The 26,527-nt window shown below is 42.6% G+C and overlaps 1 protein-coding gene and 1 long non-coding RNA gene across 5 annotated transcripts in view; one reads left to right on the plus strand and one right to left on the minus strand.

Moving 5' to 3' along the window:
• Nucleotides 1-26,527, minus strand: part of lrrk1 (leucine-rich repeat kinase 1) — a 74,461-nt gene that overhangs the window by 24,201 nt on the left and 23,733 nt on the right. For all 4 annotated transcript variants that reach the window (XM_029457266.1, XM_029457258.1, XM_029457273.1 and 1 more), the window contains 9 exons: nt 26,208-26,380; nt 25,550-25,670; nt 15,902-16,061; nt 10,630-10,808; nt 10,392-10,489; nt 8,993-9,164; nt 8,737-8,906; nt 6,674-6,813; nt 37-334 (listed from right to left, as the gene is read on the minus strand). In XM_029457266.1, the coding sequence (XP_029313126.1) occupies nt 37-334; nt 6,674-6,813; nt 8,737-8,906; nt 8,993-9,164; nt 10,392-10,489; nt 10,630-10,808; nt 15,902-16,061; nt 25,550-25,670; nt 26,208-26,380 (1,511 nt within the window). The remainder of the gene's footprint in view (nt 1-36; nt 335-6,673; nt 6,814-8,736; nt 8,907-8,992; nt 9,165-10,391; nt 10,490-10,629; nt 10,809-15,901; nt 16,062-25,549; nt 25,671-26,207; nt 26,381-26,527) is intronic.
• LOC115025247 (uncharacterized) lies at nt 18,362-20,734 on the plus strand. The gene is made up of 3 exons (XR_003834188.1): nt 18,362-18,519; nt 19,901-20,082; nt 20,679-20,734. It is a non-coding gene; the product is annotated as an uncharacterized LOC115025247 (long non-coding RNA).

The raw sequence follows: 26,527 nt of genomic DNA on the forward strand, positions 1-26,527 counted from the left end.
TAAAATATAATGGTGCATTAGATGGTGAGAGGGTACCGTGCAGGGAAGTCAGTCATGAAGAGCTCTGGGACCAGTTCCTGGAGGGTGACTGCCTGGTCAGGGTGCTGAGGACAGATGATGTGCTCCTTCTCCACTGCAGCCAGCACACAGTCCTCCATGTTAAAGTAATGAACCTTTCCTCCGTCATCTTCTCCATGTGCTGCCTTTTCTCTGGCCGGGTCGGCCAGGCTGGCTGTGAGCTCAGCCTGCTTCTGTTGGCCCAGTGAGACACAGAGGGGACAGGGAGAGTACTGCACCATGAGGAGACTCCCATCACTCTCACTGGCAGTCAAAGCTACAAGAGGGGACACAGAGGAAAGACATATACATGATCTGTCGTTTATTGGAGAGCTGAAAACTGGTTATATAGATTTGTGCCCGTCCCAGTTTTAAGATTACTGCTATAATGTGATTGAGTGACTCAGGTTATAATAACAAATACATGTTACATGTCCTCTTTAGATTCATAAAATGGGTAATTTCCTTATGTTTAGATACATATTCATACATATAGTATTATTGTGAATTAGGAGGGTCCGCTGGTTCCAGAATTAAAATGTTCCTTTTTTCTTTACACGACAATCTTGATGTTGCCTAACACAGCACTCTGACCAGCCATTTAAACTATTTCAACTTCTTTTCTGAGAAATCATGTTTTGTCGGTCTAAAAATATCCATGGCCGCTGTTGCCATGGTGAAGAGGCCAGTCAGAGGAGCGAATCGGTAGCAAATTCAAAACGCAGTGGAGGTGACAGTTGAAGCAATGTTGCTGAATTCACACACAATTGACCCAGATAAAAGTGAACTGATTTTAACTGCAGATTGTGTTTTCTGTTTTTTCAACTCCGTCATCTTCAGCTTCCTCTCGCCGTTAGCTGTTCAGGTCACTGAATTTTAATCTCAGTGATTGGATGTCAATAAATACACATTAGGAGCTGTAGTTCATATCTACCTCTTTGTATGTCCACAGTCTTTTACCTTCTGCTTTTTATCAAATACGCATATATAACAGATACTTTAACCTTTTGTATTGGTGATTTAACTGTTGAAGAGCTACATCATACATTGTCTTGTATCTCAACCAAAGAAGCTCCAAATTGCACAAGGTAAATACAGTATGATCTGCTGTTTTACCATGAAAAGAAAGAAAGCCCACCCCTACATACTATGGATTCAGATTCTACCTCGGAGCCTTTCCTACTGGATCAGATAGATGGATTGTTTTTTGTTTGCACACAAGTCTCTGGCCTGGCTCTTGTGTGGTTACAATCTTACTTATCAAAAAGATAGGTAAGATAAATTATTTTATTAATACGGACATAAAAATTGTCAGATGTGAAATATGGAGAATCTCAGGGTTCTGTTCTCAGCCCTATACTTTTCTCTTTTTATATTTCACCTCTTGGCCAAAGTATACGCAGTTATGGAATCAATTTTCACTAATGCTAATAATTCAGTCGTATGCGTCTATAAAGGCGGATGATCATTCCCAACTTATTAAATTAGAGGCCTGCTTGTCTACTGTGAAAGACTGGATGCTGAGTAATTTCTTGCTCCTAAACTCAGATACAACTGTGATGCTGGCCCTACTCGACATAGACACCAGTTTGATCAAGTAACAGTAACTATCTCGCAAAGTCAGACAGCCAAGAATCTTGGTGTTCAGCAGCTCCCATAAACGTGGCTACATTTATGACTTGGCAACACCATCCATCCATCCATCCATCGTCTACCGCTTATCCGGGATCGGGTCGCGGGGGCAGCAGCTCCAGTAAGGAACCCCAATCTTCACTTCTCCGGGCCACATCCTCCAGCTCCGACTGGGGGATCCTGAGGCGTTCCCAGGCCAGTGAGGAGATATAATCTCTCCACCGAGTCCTGGGTCTTCCCCGGGGTCTCCTCCCAGCTGGACGTGCCTGGAACACCTCCCTAGGGAGGCGCCCAGGTGGCATCCTTACTAGATGCCCGAACCACCTCAACTGGCTCCTTTCAACGTAAAGGAGCAGCGGCTCTACTCCGAGTCTCTCACGGATGGCTGAGCTTCTCACCCTATCTCTAAGGGAGATGCCAGCCACCCGTCTGAGAAAACCCATTTTGGCCGCTTGTACCCGTGATCTCGTTCTTTCGGTCATGACCCAGCCTTCATGACCATAGGTGAGGGTAGGAACGAAGATCGACCGGTATATTAATACCGCCCCCGTTGCTCCGATTCTCCGGCCAATCTCTCGCTCCATTGTCCCCTCACTCGCGAACAAGACCCCGAGGTACTTGAACTCCTTCACTTGGGGTAATGGCTCATTCCCTACCCGGAGTAGGCAATCCACCGGTTTCCTGCTGAGAGCCATGGCCTCAGATTTGGAGGTGCTCATCCCAACCGCTGCACACTCGGCTGCGAACCGATCCAGTGACTGTTGAAGGTCACAGACCGATGATGCCATAAGGACCACATCATCTGCAAAGAGCAGCGATGAGATCCTCAGGCCACCGAACTGCAACCCCTCTCCTCCACGACTACGCCTCGATATCCTATCCATGAAAATCACGAACAGGATTGGTGATAAAGCGCAGCCCTGTCGGAGGCCAACATTCACGGGAAACGAGTCCGACTTACTGCCGAGTATCCGGACACAACTCTCGCTTTGGGCGTACAGGGATTGGATGGCCCTCAAAAGTGACCCCCTCACCCCATACTCCCGCAGCACCTCCCACAGTATCACCCGGGGGACACGGTCATACGCCTTCTCCAGATCCACAAAACACATGTAGACCGGATGGGCGTACTCCCAGGCCCCCTCCAGGATCCTTGATACTTGGCAACACGACACTAATTTTATTAACAGTGTTTTAACGCCACCTTTAAGTGTAAGCTCAGCTTGCTTGGAATATCGACCGAGACGGTACGAATAAAAGTACAAAGTACCAGGTACTATCCACAGCTTTTCCTAATGGAAAACCAAAAAAGGGTGACTCGAGGTGAGTAGAGCCATGCCGTACCATGCAGTGGAGACACATCATAAACAACTACCGCCCTGTAGCACTGTAGTTGCTGTCATTTTGAAATGGGTGCTGTTTTTTTTTATTTACATATACATTTACGTAATGCTGGCCGGCTAGCCATCAAAATGTTCGCTCACGGCAAAATAAGAAAGATTGATAGATTGATTTATTTACAGAAGTCAAAGGTAAAGCTGTGTGCTTAGTTTGTGGTGCGCAGGTCGCTGTGTTCAAGGATTACAATTTGAGTCGCCGTTCAAGAACTTGTCTGATGAAGAGCGGGAAAAGGAGTCAGAAATTAACCCTGAACAGAAATTGTATTTTTGCATTGTATAATACACGAGGAAGTGTTGTGTAAGTCAGTTCTAAAAATTAACCATGTTGTTGATGTTGTAACTAAAATAGTTAACTTCATCAGGGCAAGAGCTTGTTTGATGTCAAGCACTGTGACAGACAGTTTGTTGCACTTTGAGGAAAATAAGACTGAACATCGTGACATAGGCTACCATGCCGCTGTCAGGTGGCTCAGCCTGGACAAAGAGTGTGGGACCTGAGAGAAGAGATTCAAGACTTCTGTGTGAAGAAAGGAAAAGACGTCCCATAGCTTTCAGATGCAGACTGGATGGCAGACCTTGGTTTTGCTGGAGATGTGACTGCACTAATGAATGAACTAAATGTCAAACTGCAATGCAAGGGCCTTTTTGTGCATGAAATGTACAGCGCAGTGAAGGCTTTCATGAGAAAGTTACAGCTTCTCAAGCCAAATGGAGGACAACATTCTCACCCACTTGCCAACACTGAAGGAAGCCACACCATCAGCTGATCACCTCCACAGGTACTCATCCATGCTAGAAGCACTGCATGGTGAGTTTTGGAGGCGATTTCAAGACTTTAAAACAGTTGAGAATGAAATGCACATGGTTTTTCCCCATTTACATGCAATGTGGATAATTGACCTGCAGTCTGACACACTTCTGTCAGAGGACTTTAGGTCAGTCTCACTGCCTGAGTTTTACTCTTCCCTGAAAGAGGAGAACTTTCCACACATGAGGAGACATGCTCAGAAGATTCTGGTCCTCTTTGGATCTACCTACATATGTGAACAAACATTCTCAGTGATGAAGTTCAACAAATCCAGATACAGATCTCTATCACTGATGATCACCTGTCAGCTGTCCTGCGCATATCCACCTCAGACATTCAACCAGATTTCAGTGCTTATCTTCACATACGATGTAATGATTGTTTTTACTGTTTATTATTTCTCTAGGAGTATTTTCCTATTTGACCCACTCCACAATTTCATATATTTATTGGAAGAGAATATCCTTATTCTTTTGATTACCAATAGCAGCTAATCAAAATATATAATGTACTGCTTTTTACAATGGGAGAAAATGAATATAGAGCAGAATTAAGTTAAATTTATTGTTGATTCGGCCCTCCAACACAGCTCGGGTTTCTAATGTGGCCCCTTGTAAAAATGAATTGCCCACCCCTGCTCTAGCTGGTTACCTGGAAGCTGCTTGATATCCTCCTGGATTCATATTCTACAAATAAATTTACTCATTATCTAAAGATAAAGTTACTCTGGATGGCATTATCCTGAACTCCAGCACTATCGTAAGGAATCTCGGTTATATTTTATCACGATATGTTCTTTAAGTCCCACATAAAACAAACTTCTGGACTTCCTTCTTTCATCTTCATAAAGGTTGCAAATATCAGGCACATCCTGTCTCAAAACAACGCAGAAAAACTTGTCCATGCATTTGTACTTCTAGGCTGATTATTGTAATTTCTTATTATCAGGCTCTCCACTTGATCCAGATTGTGTGGCACATGTACTAATAAAACTTTGGAAACAAATCATATTTCTCCCATATAAGCTTCACTGTGCTCCCAGAATACAGGGTTACTTGTGGTTCCTAGAGTCTCCAAAAGTACAATTGGAGCCAGAGCCTTCAGCTATCAACACCCTATACTCTGGAACCATCTCCCAGTTTGTATTCGGGAGGCAGACACCCTCTCCACATTTAAGAGTAGGCTAAAGACTTTCCTCTTTGATAAAGCTTATAGTTAGGGCTGGCTCAAGCTTGCTTGGACCAGTCCCTCGATATGCTTCTATATGCTTAGACTGCAGGGGGACTTATACCTCTCTCCTTCTCTCACTCTCTATTAGTATGCACTCAAGTCCCATAAAAGTTACTAACTCGGCATCCCCTTTTTGTGTTGCAGGTTGCCACATGTAATGGTTGCGTCTGGATCATGGATCATGGCTGCGCCTGTTGCCGTTGTTATATTCTTAAAGTTGTTATTAAAATGAATCCTATATTTATAGTTGTTATTGTCGGTATCCTTTTATTAGTCATATTGGAGTTGTTGCTATTATTATTGTTGGCTGTGGTTGTTGGATCCCTCCTCAGTTGCTCTCCCTGAGGTTTCTTCCACTTTTTTCCCACATTAATTGGGGTTTCTTTTGGGGAGTTTCTTTTTGTTAGCAGCGAGGGTCTAAGGACAAAGGGTGTTGTATGCTGTACAGATTGTAAAGCCCCCTAAGGCTAATTTGTGATATTGGGCTATATACATACAATTTGATTGACATTCTATGTTTACTTCCTTGTCAGATGGATTGTCCATACTGTAACTTCATTATGTTATCTTTTCGGTACACTCGACATCTATGGCTTGTCTGTCCGTCCTTGGGGATGGATCCGTCTTCAGTTGCTCTTCATGAGGTTCATTCCATTTTTGCTTGTAAAAGGTTTTGTGGCAGTGGGGTGTGGTTAGGGCGCCGGCTGCTGGGGAGAGACAGGAGTGTCCCAGCTGGAGGCCAGACAGCTGAACGGTATCAGGTAATCAGTCACATAATAAATGCATGGTGAAGGCCTGGTTCTGTTCTCTTGCAGTAGGCTGGGTTCCAGAGGATACGGACCCTCCTTCAGCCAAGACGCAACGCCGCAGCGCAGCCGCAGAGCAGCAGAGTGCAAAGTGCAGAGTGCAGAGTGCAGAGCCGCGGACAGGAGAGCGACCTGTCAGCTGTAACTGTAAAGTAAATGTTACCTGTGAGAGCCGGAAGGCAGTGGTGAATAAAGCTGTGTGTGACACTATACCTCCTCTCTGTAACTGACTGTGGACAAGAGTCTCCACAGGTTTTTTTTCTATTATTTTCTTTATCCAAATGGAGGTTCTGTAAAGCTCCTTGAGGTTATGTCCAATTGTCCTCATCCGTGACACAAATTAATGACTTCTCCACCCTGGTCCTGACTGGGTGTTTACCAAGCTCAGAGACCAGTATTCTAAAAGAACCACTGTGAGCTCCAAAAAATGTAACAAAGTCTGGCCACTCTCTTATTACACTGATTGCTCTAGCATGGAAACATTGAATTGTTGTATATGTGCAGCTTCTCAAACTGTGTTTTATAGGGCTGAGCATCTTTGAATCTCTAATATTGGTGCCAATATGATACCCAACATTTGGAACCTTTTGGATACCAAATAAAGACTTTTTTGAAAATAATTATATTTATATCTACTCCGAGACAAAGGTAACAAGTCTCCAAGCAAACATCGAGAGCTGAAAGTCAGCACACTGAACAGCTGGGTTACTGTGTTCACATAAACAAAGCAGTGCACTGACCAGGGAACCACTGCTCAATCAGAGAGTTCACATTGTCTGTGATGAAGGCCATGGCAGAGAAATCTCTTATCTCTGACTGGCAGATGATCTTTATGCCTCCGCTCTTCTTTCTCTTCCAGTTGACATCTGATGACTCCACACTGCAGAAACACAAACACACGTCACCGCCTCATTTACCTGTCCAAGTTTTACCTGCTTTCACCATTTCACAATTCACCATTTACACAGAAGCTTATGTGGAGCAGCAAGAGGCAGTTCAACATTACATGTTCTCTTCCCTTTTATCAGTTGCATTCATTTAAGATTTAAAGTATGTTCTCATTTTGTGTATTAGGCTTCATAATAAATTACTCAAATTACATAAAAATAACTGCTGTGATACATATGGGAAATGAGCAGTGGCGGGCCGTGCATTTCCCACCTAGGCCTTCAGTGATGTTCTACACAGTCCTACCTGAATTATTCCACCTCTTAATACCATCATTATGACGCCATGGCTCTAGAAATTATACATTTAGACAGAAACACAGTATAATCGGGTGTTGCATCACCTTAACATAGTCAAGTACAACAGAGTTATATTAATATTTCCGAAGTATTTATAATCAATAAATCCGCATTTCCCTATTTTTGTTCACCCTTTCGTTGTGGAGCTCCGTTTTCCTGCGCACTTATTCGTTGAGCTGTAGATCCACTCGGGTGTCCCAAAGGTTTTCAAAAGCACCGTTGCTTGTAAGTGCCCAGCCGTGCTTTGGTGTCTCGTTGCTGCCTTGGTTAGACAACTCAAGTTTCCAAACCCTGTGTGGCTCCAAACACCACATCGATCGGTTGTAAATAGCAGGCATTCCCAGCAGTACAATTTGCAGTGCCTCTCGGAGGCTGTGAGCCAGGGGTACCGCTCGTAGTTAGTGATTTGAAAGTGGCGGACAAACCCTGTGATAGGCTCGCTAGCATCGGGGTTGGCCGTTCTCTTCTCACGATGTCTAGCTTTTCTTGAAAAGTTCGTCTTGAAAATGGTGTTGTAATTATATCTGCAACCTAATCGATCTCTTCTCCTCCTTCAGCCATTGTGGGTTGAAAAAAAACAGCTTGTAGAAATCTAAATTAGATCGTTCAAGTTCAGTTTGCTAGCTCTGCATAGCTCTGCCTCTCAATAGTGCGTATCCAATCAAAAGACGTGGACGTGCTGACGTTATCGTACGCCTGCTAGCTGGCCCCTGTGTCCCAAACTCGAAATCTGATTGGTTAACGACACAGTTTTGTCTCCGTTCACTTTAAGCGACAGGCGCCCGCACTGTTGATTCTGAAGGCCTAAGGGCAGATTTCTTGGACCCTGGCAACACATTATGGCTGAAATATGATTGGATAAAAGCTCTAACATAAAGGCCAGCCCTCCAAATCTCGATCTGAGGCTGGAAGCAGCGCAACCAAGAGGAAAGCTATGAAATGAAGAGAATAGACTATGGGGAATAATTGAATACATATTTGTGGAAAAAATATATCAAAATTAAATTTATATTCTGATGATGTTTAGACCAGCAGAGAAGGCCTTGCTGGCGCTGACGGCCCACCACTGGAAATTTGAACTATTGGAGCACCATCTCCTCTATATTGAAAAAACTGAAACTGAAAATTGAATTATCAGCAATGAAATGAAAATACTTCAGCTTGGCAATATAGGTGAAGATATTGCATTTCAGCAGGCATAAGACATTAGGACACACAGTATCGTGTTAGGTGCATATTCTGAACAAAGATTTGTTGTTATTGTTCAAGACTTTCTCAAAAAGACAATTTGTCAGAAATCCTCTGAAATTTCCAGGTTTAACTGTGGAACCTTCCCACTTTCTGTGAACCACTATACTGTTAAAGTTGACTTAATACTACCTCTAACCTGCTGTTTTTTCTCCACAGGTTTGGACTTAAGTCTGCTTATCTCCATTCAGAACTGGCTCCTTTCTGAGGCTCTGAGACTCCACACTGTTTAATTTCTCACTCTTCATTTCCTCACTGAAGCATTTGCCGCATTTAACTGCCCATATTGTTCTAGCCCCAGCTCTGACCTGAGGTAACCTCCATCAAAAGTGACCAGCAGCCCCTCCTTCCAGTATATGGTCTGGCTGCGTCGGACTCTGAAGGTGCTGCAACGGTTCTTTTGTTGGGTTCCAGCAAAGCTGTAGATCACAGAGTTCCTGCTGCGTTGGCTCCTGGTGTTTCTTTTGGGCTCAAATGACTGCACAGACACACAATTTCAGGCCATGAATGTAAAAAGTGTGTAAGTACAACAGATGAATGATAAGAATCTGCTGGTTTCAGTACCTGCAGGTCCATCTCTGTGAGGCTGATGAGCATCCTGGCAATAAAACGCTCCCAAAATCCGGCAGGAACAAAGCTCATCTGGACGAGGCGCTGAAGGGTGTTGTTGGTCTGCTGAAGGAAGCCATGGATGTCCATAGCTGGCTTGGGGGGTAGAAGGTGGGGCAGCAAATAGCTACACCAAGAGGAGAGAAATTATAAAGAGCAAATTTACGAAAATATTTGAAGAAACTTTAGTTATGCTTGCTGCTTGGCGCTAGTGTCAGGAATTCTTTGATGTTAGCAGATTGCTTTCACATTAACTTCGACTTCAAATTTTTAACTTGAAGCTTATGTTTTGCTACCTGTTGAGACATAGCTAATTGTGAGGTATGTAGCAAATTAATGCTACGTAGTTGCTATGGTGTGTGAAATGTTTCCTATGTGGTAGTTGGCTGGTCGCTAAGTGTTTGGTAGGGTGATAATTGTGTTCAAGGGAGTTGCCAGGATGTTATTAGCTTTTTACTAGGGTGTGTGTGATGGTTACTAAGTGGTTGCTATGGCTTTCCAGGCAGTTGCTATTGTTTTAGTAGGTGTTTGTTAGGGCATCATGAGGTGGTTACTAGGCAGTTTTTATGGTGTTCAGAGCAAGGAAACTATAAAAGAAGGCAGGGTCATTACATCATAGTGACAGTATTTGATTTTTGCACTGGTGCCAGACTTTGGTGGCACTTCTATTGAAGTTAATGGGGCGGGCATGGTGAGTCCCACTATAGCCTAAGGTTGCTACGTTTTTGATAAGGTGTTTGGGTTGGTTGCCATGGTGATTCTGGCTGATAGCTGCACGGTGGATGTGAGAGAGTTCTGCATGGTTACGAGACATGCATGCTTAAGCCTTTTTGACATTTTCCTGGATTCATCCAAACTTTCTCTTTTTCAGCACAACATCATTTTCTGTCAAATGTTGTATTTGTACTATGTTGTTTATCCTGTACATACGACATCTATTGCACGTCTGTCCGTCCTGGGAGAGGGATCCCTCCTCAGTTGCTCTCCCTGAGGTTTCTTCCATTTTTCCCCCTTTAATTATGGGGTTTCTTTTAGGAAGTTTTTCCATGTGCGATGCGAGGGTCTAAGGACAGAGGGTGTCGTATCCTATACAGTCTGTAAAGCACACTGAGACAAATGTATAATTTGTGATATTGGGCTATACAAATAAATTTGATTTGATTTGATTTGAATGTAATGAAGTGTGTGGTGCATAAACCACAGCACAAGCTTTGCAGCAAAAGAAAAGAAATCCTAGGGAAGGACCTCTGCTATCATTGGCTTTCTGCTATGCATGCTCTGTGTAGCAAAAATGTACAGGGAACTGTCGTTTGTATCAAATGAGCATCAATTTTACCTGTTTACAATATTTTACCTGTTATTGGCCAGAGGAAGAGCAATCTCAAACTTGGCGAGAAACTGGAAATACTGTTCCTCCGTCTGCTGGGTGAACCCTGTGCCTACCAATAGCATCTGCACAACAGACATCATCATAGATATCACCATAGGAAGTCAGTATCATCATTAACACATAAAACAACTCACAAAGCCAAATCATTTTTTCTGAAAGTCCAGAATTGTTTCCATTTTACCAATGGTATCCTGAGTCTCACCCTAAGGTCTTCAGCTCGGATCACTCCATTCCTGGCTACAGAGCGAGAGGACTTGAGGTGCATGATCCTCTCCAGGCATTCTGACAGCCACACAGGACACAGGAAGTAAAGGGTACACAGGCCGTGGCTGGTGTCGGGGAAGTGCAGCAGGGCCCCCGTCTCTATCAAGAAACTGATGGCTGGATTTAGTGAAAAAAAGAGGAGAGCCATAAGCATGGTGTTGCTTCACGAATGGTTTCGTCAAGGACGTAATCTTAATATACATCAACAAATATAATAAAATAATTATATTATAATATAATATCAACAACAAAGCATCAGCACACAAACTCCGTATACCAACTGTAGATCAATCAAAGCAGTTGATTGATCAGTACATCTGTTATTTACTGTAAACAAGTAATAAACCAAGGACGACCTGATCTGAATAGGTTCGGTCCTTTTGATCTCTGCAATCTGAATTAGTAAACCCCCATCTTGGGTGAACAAAGGAAGACTGACCTGGAAGCTCTTCATGACTTCCTGTCCTTTGAATTAAGTATAAATATGGAGGCAGGGACAGTTGCTTCTGAAAGCAACACATGGCAGCCTTACAATCTGTATGTGTGTGAGTTTGATCATCCTTTGTATGTATAAACTCAGCTCCTTCTTGCCAGAATATAGATTAAAACTCTTATTTGATTTGGATCCTGAATTTGTGGTGTTATTAGGAATATTTTTCCAACATACTTGGTCCTTTGAGCCGGAGCTCAAAACCTCCATCTGCTCTCCAACACGGGAACCTGAAACCGTACGGGGGAAGTCTGGGACTTCCTGATCAAAAGCCCTCAGCCTCGATCTGTTCATTCATATCGATTTGGATAATTGAGAGGCCAGGTTATCCCTGGAGAGTGGACGGAGTGACGAGTTCCGAAAAAGAGACGAATCAGTGATCAACTCAAATAACAGGTGAAGTACTTTTGATTTTTCTTTGTGGTTTCTGTAATTATCGGAGATGATTTTGATATTATCAGAGATGATTGCAATGAGTCTTAAAAGCTAAGAGGGAGACTTTAAAGAAACAGCTGAATTCTGTGTTACCAGAGATCATTTCTATATTATCAGAGGTAATGGCAATGAACATTTAACTATGTTAACGGTGATCATTTCTATATTATCAGAGTCCCAAAGGACAATTGAATTCATAGACATGACAAGCCAAGGCAGTAAGAAGATTTGTGACGAAAAATCAGAATTTGTGGGGGATTTGAAGTACATGATAGGAAAAGATGTACGTAATGGAGAATATATAACGACATTGGAAGAAACAGTATGATTTTGAAGGATGGTTGAATGTGAATGATTGTGAGAAATTGGTTGTTGGTATTGTGGGAAAAGAAAGTAAAGCATTAAGAGAAATAGAGGAGTTAAGAGAAGAGAAGGAAAAGTTATTAGAACAGGAGAATAATGATTTAAAGATAAATAATTTGTATCTACAAGTAAGAGGTAATTTTGAATTAATGCATTTGGTTCTGTAGTAGCTGGGTGCCTAATTATGCACTATTAACCAATCCTCTGTCAAAACTGATTTATGAAAACCCTATGTCAGCATCTGATAACATAATATGGAATGAAACAGCTGATGAATCATTCAAGTAGATAAAGAAAGTTTTGGTAAACTCATTTGTTTTAGCATTACCAGATTATAAGAAACCTTTTATTCAAACAGCAGACTGCAAGGGGGGTTTTATGACATCAGTATTGACACAGAAACATGGAGATAAGAATAGAACAGTAGTTTACTACTCCTCACAATTAGACGCAGTAGCTTTAAACCTTCATCCCCAAAGAGGCCAAATGCCAACTCAGGAATATCCATTTCAGCACATATGCATGGATTTTATTGAACTAAATAAATATGAAGGAAATAATATTGTTTAATGATAATAGACATATATAAATTGTGTTGAAGTAGTTTCAACACATACAGTAGACACTATGACAGTAGCTAAAGTGTTTACAGCTAAATGAACTGTAAAATAGGGTAATGTTAGTAAAGGATAATAATAATAATAAGAATTGCAGCCTCACTGCTTCACTGCAAAAACATAAAACATTAGACAGAATAAGAGCATTTACGGTACAATAATCACAGTGTTGATGTAAATGAATGTGAAAGAGCATTAATGAAATAGCAGAATAAAAATGGTATAAAATAGCATAAACTGGATGAAGTGCTTAGCACCAGTAATATTGAAAATGCACATTTTGCAAGAGGTTTATCGCCATTTGAGTTGTTTTATGACAGGCCTTATTATATTCCAGCTATGAGGGAACTTATGGACAAACAATCGCATCCAGAATTAGAAATAGAAGAAGAAGAAATGTCATAACTGTTAAAAAGAAAAGATACGAAATGTGTTGTTTCACATGCAGAGAACTCGAAGAGAGGAGAGTCCTGTGAAACCGGGAGATTGGTCTCCTAAAAGATGATCAAAAGGAAGGACTAGCATTCTCCAAGATGGGATGGACTGTTTTCAAGTTCTATTGAACCACAGCAGTCCGAGTTAAGAGAGAGCACCGTGAAGACACCTGACACACTGTAAAGGGGTAAATATATCACCCACTCCTGTGAGAGATACTGATTCTCCATAGTAGCAGAAACTGGACCTCTTCGTGGTGAAGTCTAGGATACAAAGGGATGTGAAACCCCTAGGGTCACATGTCTCAACCCCAGTGAAGAATCAACACACCCGAAGTGTTTAGAAGGGGACTGTGAAAGGAGGTCAGAGTCTCAACAGGAGGGTGAGTATGACCCTGTACCAGAGACTAAGAACATGGAACCTAAAGAACTTTAAAGGCAAAGAACATCACAGTCAGCAGAGACTGCACAACCATATCAAATTTGATTTCTCCTCTAATAACAATATGCAAAACAGATCAGGTGGGAAGATGAGCACATCTGCTGCACGTAGAGGAAGACACTCAGTTCCCCTGGAGTGGAAGCTGGAGTAATGCAGTATGGTCTACATCCAAAGACGAATGTGGCAATACTGTACAAGATACATCAGGTTTACTGAATAGAAATTTAGCAATTTGCTCAAAGGAGTAAGAGGAGTGACATGTAAGAAAGCAAATGATGGTGAGGAATAATGGATTACAATCATTGCATCGTATCCTAGAGATTAGAGTGTTTGTTTTAGCAGCTGAGGTTTTAGGAGCAGGTCCACAAGGACATTTAGGATAAAGGTTGAAGACAAGAAAACTGCAAACTCAAAGCAGAGTCAATAGAGAAAGGAATGAGAAGTTTCTACAGTTAGAAATAGAGTAGTATGGAGACAGGATATGTAGAGGAGAATATGTGGCTTGACTGGAAGTGGCAGCTCAGTAAAGATATTGAATTGTATTGTGTGTGCCCCAGCCAGGCCCCTCATTGCTTTAAGCCCAGTCCCATTTCTATTTGGAGAAATAGCACCGATTTAAATGTCTGTTAACAATGATGCATAGAGTAACGGAACCACCCAGTTCTATTTGCAAATATCTCCATAAGAGATATCAGCTCACAGAACCATAGCACAAGACAGAAATATGTTCATTGGTGACACTGGTCGAGCATTTCTATGCTCTGCCCATAACAGATAAAACTATTGAGGTCTTGAACTCTGTTGGAACATTGTTTGGGAGACAGAAGAGAAGCACAGCACCTGGGAGGAGCTTCTGCTCCACAGCATACAAAGATGCAATAGGAGCAGCTCAGAGGAGTGCCAGATGAATTCAAGGCAAAAGTCAAACTGGAGCAGGTTTTGAATCATTGTTTTTATGATGGGCAAATGGAGGTTTTCATCATGTTCTTATTTGATTTGGATCCTGAATTCGTGGTGTTATTAAGAATATCTCTCTATTTACACTCTAGCTAGCTCGACCACCGCTGCTCTCTTTCCCTCTCCTTCTTCCTCTCATTCGCTCGTGCGTTGAGCCAGGGAGGAAGGGCAGACTTTGAATGCTGTGTATTTACAAACAGCAACTGACAATGCTACCTACTATACCTTTAACCAGAAAGTACTATTCATGTTGGATGTTCAGTAAAACACAGAACAAAGAACAGCAGTTTGGACCACGTGCCAGAGAGCCTCTAGGGTTTGTGCATTTGTGCCAAACCGTCATGTACGGGGGTCACGGTGGAGGGCACGCAGCCACAAGCAGAATATATATATACGTATGTAGATTGATGCATGTAACGCAAGCGGAACAAAGTTCACAAGTTTGAGTTCTGCCGGAAAACCTTTAGCCGTATGCCGTGAGCAACATATGCTGAGGTCAGCAAAACAATCTGATTGCCGTGTATGAGAGTTGTGTTTAAGACGAGGATGGTATGTCAGTGTTGCTCTTGTTGTATGGAACGTGAACTCGTATTAGATATTTTTAGTGTCATAGCATAAGAGATGTTATTATGCCCTATTGTGACATGTTGACATGTTTGTTCAGTGTTCATACACTGTAATACAGAAATGTTCCTTATTTTTTAGTTTACCAAAGCTGCCAGTGGGCAAAATACTACCTCAGTCCCTAGCAGGAGGATGGTGTCCGTCTTGTCCATCTTTGACACTTGCACTACCGTCTGTTCATAATAAATGAAAATAAATGGACTATGCATCTAACCCTATTTTTACTGCTGTGCACCGAACCACGACTTTTGTGTACCCTTACAATGCTAGTGGAAGACACGGGTAATGCTTGTTGCTGGTTGACATGTAGCAGGAGGGGCTAAATAGAGTCTGTTTAACACTGAATAGCAGGGGAACAGATCTGATAATGTCACTGGTCAACAGTGTTGTGTAGAAACATGTTAGTAACAAGTTACAGTAAAGTAATAATTTTTTACATTAACAAGAAGTGTAAGAGACTACAATTTGACATTCAGGAGTTAGATGGGGGATTGATATCACTTTGGTCAGTTTGTGCTCAGGAGATAGGTTTGGGATATGCTAGCTTGGCACAGCAGTTTGATGTGGCAGGAGGCCGTTAACCCCCACCAAAAGAAGAAAAATACGACTCCAGGTAATTCCAAAGTTGTCTTATTGAAATGATGTATGGTCTTGGCTGGCTTGCTAATATCAATCATGGGTACATTCAGGAGTTGTCTAGTTTTGTTTAGAGTTGGAAGGTGTGTAACCACATTTATGGGTTGGCACTTTTGGAGTGAAGTCACAAGGAGATCATTAAAGGTTACAAACAAAAACAAGTCAAACAAACAATTTTTAAATCCATGTGTTTGCTAAACAAGTCACAGTACCAGTCTGAAGGTCCTCATAGTCTGTGATGTCACTGTCTGGGTTCTGTTTGACGATGCGGTCCAGCTCGGCATCAGTTAGGTATTGGACCTCTCCCTCAGCATCTCGTCGCTGTTTCTCTGCTATCACTGCTTCCTGAAGTGTCAGGTAGCTCCTGGGGATCTATAAAAAAAAACATATATGAACAGGAATCTACAATAACACGCCCTTGGATATCAGCAGGAGGGGAACAACACACACATCTAGAGTCATCCGAGTACACACATCATGGTGAATGGTAATCATTACATGTTTTAAAAAAGACCACAATATCAATATCTCCGGGAACCATCACCTTACCGTGGTGGAGAGGTTTGTGTGTCCCTATGAACCTGAGAGCTGTGTTGTCTGGAGCCTGGTGCTCGTAGGGTCTACCAAGGCAAATTGGTCTCAGGCGAGTGGCCATACTAAGAATGGTTCACACGACCTCATGAAACAGAGGGAAAGAGAGGGAGAGACCCTGCACGGAGGCAGCCTGGGACCCCGTCTGGAGCCAGGCCCAGAGGGAAGGCCCGACAGCGAACGCCTGGTGGCTGGGTTTGCCACGGAGGCCGGCCCGGCACAGCACGAAGAAGCTACGTGGTGCCTCCCATGCATCCATCCTGTGGGCCCACCACTCATGGGAAAAACCGCTGGGCAGCAGAAGCTGGCTCTGAGGATGTGGAACGTCACCTCTCTGTGGGGGAAGGAGCCAGAACTAGTGCGGGAGTTGGAGCGCTACTAGTTGGATCTGGTGGGGCTTAACTCTATGCACAGTCTTGGTTCTGGAACCGTACTCCTGGATAGGGGTTGGACTCAATTCTTCTCTGGAGTTGCCCAAGGTGTGAGGCGTCGGGCGGGTGTGGGGATACTCACAAGGCCCCGGCTGAGCGCCACTATGTTGGAGTGAGCTGGCAACATCTGGAGGACCCTAACCCCTGTCATAGAGATTTTCAACTCACACCTCCGGCGGCTGAAGCTGCGGTGATGAGCTGTGGTCTCAGGGTTTTAGGTGCCTCAAGGGGTGGTAATCCTTGAACACCGTGGTGGACCCCGGTGGTCAGAGAAGCCGTCCGACTGAAGAAGGAGTCCTTCCGGGTTATGTTATCCGGGAGGACTCCGGAAACATTTACAGGGTACCAACGGGATTAAAGGGCGGCAGCCTCTGCCATGGCAGAAGCAAAGTAGAGGCCATGCCTCTCAGCACGAAACCGGTGGATTGCCTACTCTTGGTAAGGAATGAGTCCTTACACCAAATGAAGGAGTTCAAGTACCTTGGGGTCTTGTTCGCGAGTGAGGGGACAATGGAGTGAGAGATTGGCGGGAGAATCAGAGCAGCAGGGGCAGTATTGCATTCACTTTACCGCACCAGCTGAGCCAGAAGGCAAAGCTCTCAATCTACCGGGCGATCTTCGTTCCTACCCTCACCCATGGTCATGAAGGTTGGGTTATGACCAAAAGAATGAGATTGCGGGTACAAGCGGCCGAAATGGGTTTTTCTCAGACGGGTGGCTGGCGTCTCCCTGGGTGAGAAGCTCAGCCATCCGTGAGAGACTCGGAATAGAGCCGCTGCTCCTTTGTGTTGAAAGGAGCCAGTTGAGGTGGTTCGGGCATCTAGTAAGGATGCCACCTGGGCGCCTCCCTAGGGAGGTGTTCCAGGCACGTCCAGCTGGGAGGAGACCCCGGGAAGACACAGGACTCGGTGGAGAGATTATATCTCCAAACTGGCCTGGGAACACCTCGGGATCCCCCAGTCGGAAAAGGGAAGTTTGGAGTTCCCTAATGGTGCTGCTGCCCCCGCGACCCGACCCCGGATAAGCGGTAGACGATGGATGGATGGACAATATCAATAACCGGAAGTAGCCCACATACTTCTTGTTTTACAAGATATGCTGGCCTTAATGTCAAACCTTTAGTGAGGATGATTGAAGGTATGTGTTTTATATATAAAGTGGCATCATTGCCAGGTACGATATGGCTATGGTTGGTGTGACAGCATTCTTCTTTCATAATTTCAATTTCAGTCCCTTCCACCAAACATGTTTTAGGCTTATTCACTGGTCATCTTGTGATACTTATTTATGGACTTTCCATTTTAAAATGTTTTACAAGGTTTACTCTCACTAGCATATTGCAAGATTAGGGAGTACTGAATACAACAGGTAATTCTGGAATCAGGTTCCTTTGATTTCTTTCTGTTTAAACATTCAGTTTGAGACGTATAGCTGCCACCGTGAACCACGTTTCTCTCTATCCACTTTCTCTGAAGCTGTCTTTAAGAACATGAAAAACTTTCATTTAGAACAGATTTGATGTTGGATATGAAGTACTATGGGGTTAGCTGTAACGTAAAACCACCTCCAGCTAGGGGACCATCCCCGTCAACGGAGTACCTGTTGAATTCACATTGCTGTTCACCATTTTGATTTCCTCTCTATCACGGACCTAGTAACACGACGGAAGCAAAGCACGCTACTTGTTCTGTTGTTGATTGCAAGAACCAACAGAAAAGTCTTCACGTCCTCATCTGACGATGTAAAGTGGATTCACTTTATTTCTGACTGAAATGTCCTCACAACAACAGGAAAGCAGTCAGTACAAAGTAAGATTCACTTTAATTAACACTAAAGTTCAGAGTCAGGATGGATCTGTACCATTTTTATGCTGTTAGCCTGTTTAGCGTTAGCACGTTACATGGCTAATGTGGCTAGCTTGGACACCACCGGCCGGAGAAATGTTGGACTATGTATTACAGAGAGAGACTGTGTGAATGTTAAGCCAGTTAAATAACAACAGCAGTAGTTGGATGTGACTAACTGTACTTTCATGTTGCTTTTTGTGAAACTATGTACTACAACAAGCTCAGCTGTCTTAGTTGTTACATGGAAGCCTCTTCTGCTCCGTGATCCTCGCCGGTATGTGTGCGTTGCTGCTGTATTGTGTGTGTGAGCATTCATTTGATGGATTGACCTTAAGGTTCTCATGGGAAAAACAAATGGTTATTTTGGTTGGGTAACTTTTATTAACGTTAGCACTGTCGCTAGCTTGGTCAGTATTGGCTTGCTGGACAGTGTGTGTAAAGATAAACCGAGGCCAATACGACCATTATGATTCACAGATACACTTAGCATTATTGTAATACTACTGCAGCTTCTTTGCAGTTCCAGTGTAGTGTATATTAGATTACTGTCAGCAGCCCTTGTGTCTCCTTTTGCAGCAGTCATGTAGTCCCACAATGCATTACAAACAGAGTCTCACAGGGTAAATGTCACTATTTACACTTTTTTTAATAGGCGATATGGAAGTCATACATTAGAAGGGTAAAATAATCTGGTCCGTCTAATATTCTGACTGTATGTACTAATTGTAATCCTTAACTACAGGTGGTAAATCCTAATTGTAAGCAACACAACTCATTTATCTGGTCATCACAGTGTTGACAGATGACAAGTATGACTTATACAATGCTCTACAGTATTTTGAAAGGCTATCAAACAGAAAATCTGCAGCTTTGACAAACATTTCACAACATAAATATGACAATTACCTTACTATTACTTTGACAATCAGGTGTCTTTTTTTTTACCAGAAATAATAACCTAACTACTGTTTCACATCTTCTATTGTTTCATATCACTCTCCAGCCCCACATCCCCTTACTGTAAGTGTTTACAGTACATGTAGCTACATGCTAAAATGTTAGCTCTGTATCTCTTCACAACAGATACTTTCTTCTTCTCTGGGCTCTCACAACTGTACCTGCAAAGACAAATGTAAAATGTTTACGGTTTACATCATTTATCAAATCAAATCAAATCAAATTTATTTGTATAGCCCAATATCACAAATTATACATTTGTCTCAGTGTTTATTTATGTATAAATACTGAGCATTATGTGACAGAGAAACATAAAAAGCAGTATTTACCTGAGGTAACATCAGGGAAACTTGAAATCTTGTTGTTTATTTCTCCCTGATTTCAGATCAGATTCGCTGGAACGTGTGCGGTGTGAAGTTTTTGGTTTAGAAGCTGTTATCGTGGTGATATTCACGGTAAAGTGCAGCTAAACTCCGTTACAGTAATTCAACGGCTACAAAGACATCACAGGTGCAGTAGAGCGGAAACACTGACCAATCAGAGCAGACCGGCAAGCAGGCCTTTCAGGTAAGCAGGTCCTTAAAGGGCCTACGAAATGATATTTCGTCAGTGTTATTGGCCTTGGTATATGATAGAGATTGCATATCTATTGTGAAATGTGCCATATATATATATATATATATTTAATATTGATGTATTCGTAATAAATCCCGATCATAACATCATAAAAATGACTTCCGCTAACAACAATCGATCGCTGCGCCGAGAGCATCCACTTCGGCAATGTTCGGGCGATGACGTCACAAGTATAATACAGCCGCCGCAAGTAGAATACAGCCGCCGCCAGTGTTCGTCTGCGTTACAGCCGCCGCCATTGTTCGTCTGCGTTGAAGCGTCCAGCAAAGACTGCTGTCAATTATTACGAGAAAGAACGGACAACAATCGATCGTCAAGGATAAATGTGAAGCGATGTGTTGTATGGGGATGTGGGGCCGTCTCCAAATCTAGCTTTCTGTGGCCAAAAGATGATAAAATGTCGCGTTTATGGACAAGTGCGTCGATGAAACCGATGATTTGTGGGCAGCACTTTGAGAGATCATGTTTCGAACAAACTATGCTCGCCAAGGAAATGAGATTCAAAAAGAATTTAAAACTGAACGCAGATGCTGTGCCTATAATACTGCCGAGACCCCAGCCAGCACGCCAATTCAAACATGTCCGCCGGTGCAGAGTCCTCCACCAAAGAGACGACGAAATGCATTCGCCAAAAGGGAGAGAGCAAAGGTAAGCCGTGCTACTTGTTTACTGTATTTATTGTTTCAAGCATAAAGCCATAATCGGTCTAGGCCTACTGTATGTAACGAGTTGACATACAAATGTAAACTGTAATGTAAATGTTTCCTAAATTTCTATCTATCTACACCAGGCCCTAGCCAATATCTGTGTGTTATTGTTTGTAGTATTAATAACTTTAGCTAATTACACTTCATTAGCTTAATTAAGTATAGATGTAATGTTTATAACAGGCTTCCCCATTTTATTCTGTAGTTTGAGTAAAAGCGTGAGTCTATTTAACTTTTAACTATCACCCGATTATTACATAGGTATTGAAACATTGGTGAATGAAGCCACTGACAGATCTGAGGATACCTGTATGATCAGCGACCATCTATTGGACATCCACACTGGGGAGGAAGCTGTGTGTACACCAGTAAGTATACAGACTGTACGTCATCTGTACATTACAGTTGTAGTACCAGTAGACCTGCACATGACGTGTTAAAAATACAATCACCACATGCATGTACATAATTCATATATTTGTATAATTTGATATCATTGCTCTCTCAATCAATTCAACCACATCTTTTATTATGAATGTTATTAGATATTTTCTTTACGCAGACATAATATAATAATCAATCAATACCATTTCAAGCTGGTTTGAAAGATTTATTAGTAAAGTTGTGTTTTGTACATTTCAGACATGTCAGAAAGAAATTGCTGTGCAGACGGATCCTCCTCCACGGACACACCACAAGTCCATGCAGGCGCGACCACGTGTGAGGTCAGCTGGACCAAGTTCCAATCCAAGTTGGTTGTTCCAAAGGTCAGCATCATAATTAATATATATATATATATATATATATATATATATATATATATATATATATATATATATATATATATATATATACACAGTATATCACAAAAGTGAGTACACCCTTTAGATTTTTGCAAATATTCTGTTATATCCTTTCAGGGGATAACATTATCCTACTGAAACTTTGATATAACTTAAAGTAGTCAGTGTGCTGCTTGAATAACAGTATAGATTTATTGTCCTTTGAAAATTACTCAGTACACAGCTGTTAATGTCTAAACAGCTGGCAACAAAAGTGAGTACACCCCATAGTGAACATGTCTAAATTGTGCCCAAAGTGTCAATATTTTGTGTGACCACCATTGTTATCTAGCACTGCTTTAACCCTCCTGGGCATGGAATTCACCAGAGCTGCACAGGTTGCTTCTGGAATCTTCTTCCACTCCTCCACGACGACATCACGGCGCGCACGGATGTTGGACACCTTGCACTCCTCCACCTTCCTCTTGAGGATGCCCCACATGTGCTCAATTGGGTTTAGGTCTGGAGACATACTTGGCCAGTCCATCACCTTAACCTTCAGCTTCTTCAGCAAGGCCGTTGTCATCTTGGAGGTGTGTTTAGGGTCATTATCATGTTGGAAAACTGCCCTACGGCCCAGTTTCCGAAGAGAGGGGATCATGCTCTGCTGCAGGATGTCACAGTATATATTGGAATTCATGTGTCCCTCAATGAAATGCAGCTCCCCAGTGCCGGCAGCACTCATGCAGCCCCAGACCATGATGCTGCCACCACCATGCTTGACTGTAGGCAAAACACATTTGTCTTGGTACTCCTCACCAGGGTGCCGCCACACACGCCGGACACCATCTGACCCAAACAGGTTTATTTTGGTCTCATCAGACCACAGGACATGGTTCCAGTAACTCATGTTCTTGGATTCATTGTCTTCAGCAAACTGTTTGCGGGCTTTCTTATGCATCGGTTTCAGAAGGGGCTTCTGTCTGGGGCGACGGCCATACAAACCGATTTGATGCAGTGTGCGGCGTATGGTCTGGGCACTGACAGGCTGACATCCCACTTCTGCAACCTCTGCAGCAATGCTGGAAGCACTCGCACGTCTATTTTTGGAAACCAACCTCTGGATATGACGCTGAGCACGTGGACTCAACTTCTTTGGTCGACCCTGGCGAGGCCTGTTCCGAGTGGAACCTGTCCTGGAAAACCGCTGTATGATCTTAGCCACTGTGCTGCAACTCATTTTCATGGTGTTGGCAATCTTCTTATAGCCAAGGCCATCTTTGTGAAGCGCAATAATCCTTTTTTTCAGCCGCTCAGAGAGTTCCTTGCCATGAGGTGCCATGTTGTCCAGCATTCAGAGAGAATTGTGCCCAAAACACCAAATTTAACAGCCCTGCTTATCATTTACACCTGAATCCTTGTAACACTAACGAGTCACATGACACCAGGGCGGGAAAACAACATCATTGGGCACAATTAGGACATGTTCACTATGGGGTGTACTCACTTTTGTTGCCAGCTGTTTAGACATTAACAGCTGTGTACTGAGTAATTTTCAAAGGACAATAAATCTATACTGTTATTCAAGCAGCACACTGACTACGTTAAGTTATATCAAAGTTTCAGTAGGATAATGTTATCCCCTGAAAGGATATAACAGAATATTTGCAAAAATCTAAAGGGTGTACTCACTTTTGAGATATACTGTATATATATATATATATATATATATATATATATATATACACACACACATACATACATACATATTATATATAATGCTTGATTAGAAAACATCTTTTTTGCAGAGTATGTTACTGAACTCTTGACCGAGACTCAATGCTTTGTGCCAAGACAATGTTGATGAGGAACCTTTGGAAGTCCCAGCTCCACTCAGCAGTCGGTGGCAGAACCAAACCAGAGGGATGCTGTTGTGCTGTATAGAAGCAGATTCAATCACTGAACTGACATTGTGTTTTGTTATTGACTCTAATAAAGTGCTGGATACTTGAATGATGTGTAGTTGTTAGATGGAAACGTAGCACAGATCTTTTGAATGGCACATGATGGCATTCTGTGGTTCTTACCAAGTATTCCCCAACAAAATCTCACCAGCTGGCGCTATGCCATATAGTGATACATTCTGTAACATACAAGATAATACATCTCAATGGTAATCACTTCAACCTTATTTGCTTATTTATCTATGTATTCTGTGACTGTGCCAGAGTGACCATTCGACTTCCCAAAAATACATCAAAGTTTCTGAGCTCTACACATTTGTGCACACAAGTAACTTACTCATTATGTGGCTGATCACCTGCTTGTTGTCTGTCCCTCTTCGAATACCTTTGGTAGGCTGTCTGCAACACCCAAACATCCAGACACTTTGATTTGAATCCTGGGTGATCTGTTATGCAGGTTATGTTTGCACCATGTCCCTCATATTCGTTGAATTCCTCCATTACATCCTTTTCTTGGCAGCAGCTCTTCAATTGCTTCCATAATTGTACAGTTTTCACATGTACACCTAAATGTACAAAAGAAGAGTGGTAAGGACATGTACACAATATGCAATATCCAGAAAAAAGGTCAATATTAACGTCATCTTAATGTCATACTATTTATATGCCTGTGTTTCACGACAGGCTCATAAGCACTATAGGTGAGACGGTCAGTATACAGACTATACTTTATAAACCAGCGCTGTCCTCCGGTCTGTTTGTTAGCTAATAGCTAATGCTTTATATACAGCCTCGTAATATAGGACGTTTGACATCAGACACAAGGATAGAACCTCAACCGCAGAAACTTCGAGAAAGAATCAAGTTATCAAGCTTTACAGACGTCGATGTGTCCAAGTAGAGAAATAATTGAATATTTAGGGATCGAGCAATTTGCAGACAACTAGTCGGGTTCATAACAATTCAAGGAAACCAAGCTATCGACTCGCTAGCAAGCTATCGATAGCTTGCGATCTATTAGCGATCGAGGATAATGTTACGTTTTATTATGATGTATTTACTATATATTGAGAAGTTATGAACTATAATCAAATGTATATACCTGGCTGTGTTCTGTTGTCGCACAGGATCTCCGCCAAATCCAGAATCACCATCACCATCATCCGCATGTTCGCTCCCGTCTGTGTCTCCATCTTGAATACTGTGTCTCGCGCTGCTCTGTTTCCACCACGTTAAACTCGCCCGCATGATCTAAATCCACGACACCGGCATCCTCTTCAATAAACTCCTCTTCTTGAAGGTGCAACGAGTCTATTGACGACTCACTGTCACTCGATTCTGTCGAAATATCCGAGCCAGAGTCTGACATCGCCACGTCTGACGCTTCTGCCGCTTCTGCCGCTTCTGCCGTGCTGTCTGTATATTCAACTGGTGGACTGTATTCTACTTGTGACGTCAGAACACGGCGTCGGGTGTTTCCGGTAGCGGCAATGTAAACATCGGTGGTCGACATACTAAATCATGATTTATTAAATACTGCGATCATTGTGTCATAAATAACACATCATTTTACAACACAAATAGCATTTACTAGCATCAGTAGAAATTCATGTTTATCATGTCGTAGGCCCTTTAAAGAGACAGGAGCTCAGTATAGCTGTGAACCATGGACTGTATAAAAGAGTTGTGTACATGCAGACAGAAAGGAAAATGATGTGTTCTTTGAACATGTTCTAGTAGAAACCTGAACATGGCTCCTTTAAACTATTTCAAAATATATTGGATCATTTCAAGAATGCTTTGTCTTCAAACTATTTTTGCCTGTTTCAGTGATATATCTATGTAGTTAATAAGCAGACAATTTCTGTGTGTTGGTCCAAACTGTGAAGCTTCCTCAATACATACACACAGTGTGGAGCATCAGCAGTCGCACTGCCTCACTCACCAGTCTGCCCAGCAGTTTACTGCCACAGGCTGAGCTGCTGCTGTCCTTCATGGAGAGAGACACCTGGTAGAGCAGCTTCTTCAGGCCATCAAAGCCCTCCAGGGTCTTACAGGACACTTCACTGAGGGTCATGACACACACACACACACACACACACACACACACACACACACACACACACACACACACACACACACACACACACACACACACACACACACACACACACACACACACACACACACACACACACACACACACACGAATGCACTCTATAGACAGATAAACTGATTTTCTGTGTTTGTTTTCTTTTTTTTGGAGCAAACGATTAAAAGTCAGCGTTGAGCTTCAATCGGTATGTTAAAAACCAGAGACCAGTCCAGTAATCTGGCTGTAGTCATGGACTCAGGCCTGTATTTTAACAGTCACATTAGAACAATTACAAAGTCAGCCTACTATCACCTTCAGAATACATGCAGTATTCAAGGAAGCACATATGATTCAAATGAGTTGTCCATGCATTGATCTTGAGTAGACTTGATTACTGTAACGGTGTCTTTACAGGTCTCGTTAAAAATTTGAGTATAAAGCTGCTGCTGATTCAGAACACTTTGCAGTGCAGCTACTTCTATCAGTAGAAACAAACATGTGTGCTTACTGCAGATGTTTCCAGGTGACGTCAGGGTATCCGGTGGCTCGAGCCCCGGATGGGGATCGGCACAGAGCCAGAATGTAAGCTCTCAGCGTGGCCAGTCTCTCGGTGCGAAACTTTGTGTCGATGAGATCCAAATGTGTTCCCACAACCACCACGGCAGAGTTGGGTGCTCGCGCCTACAGGCCACAATACAAAGGAAGTAACATGTTCATTGAATGTGTATTAAAGAAAACACTAAATGAAAACAGTTGTTTGACAAACACAAGAAATTATCAACTCAATGTCCAACTTCTAGCTCCAACTTCTCCTTTAATGATGAAGAC

This window comes from Cottoperca gobio, chromosome 3 (genome assembly GCF_900634415.1).
Source record: "Cottoperca gobio chromosome 3, fCotGob3.1, whole genome shotgun sequence".
Classification (NCBI taxonomy): domain Eukaryota; kingdom Metazoa; phylum Chordata; class Actinopteri; order Perciformes; family Bovichtidae; genus Cottoperca; species Cottoperca gobio.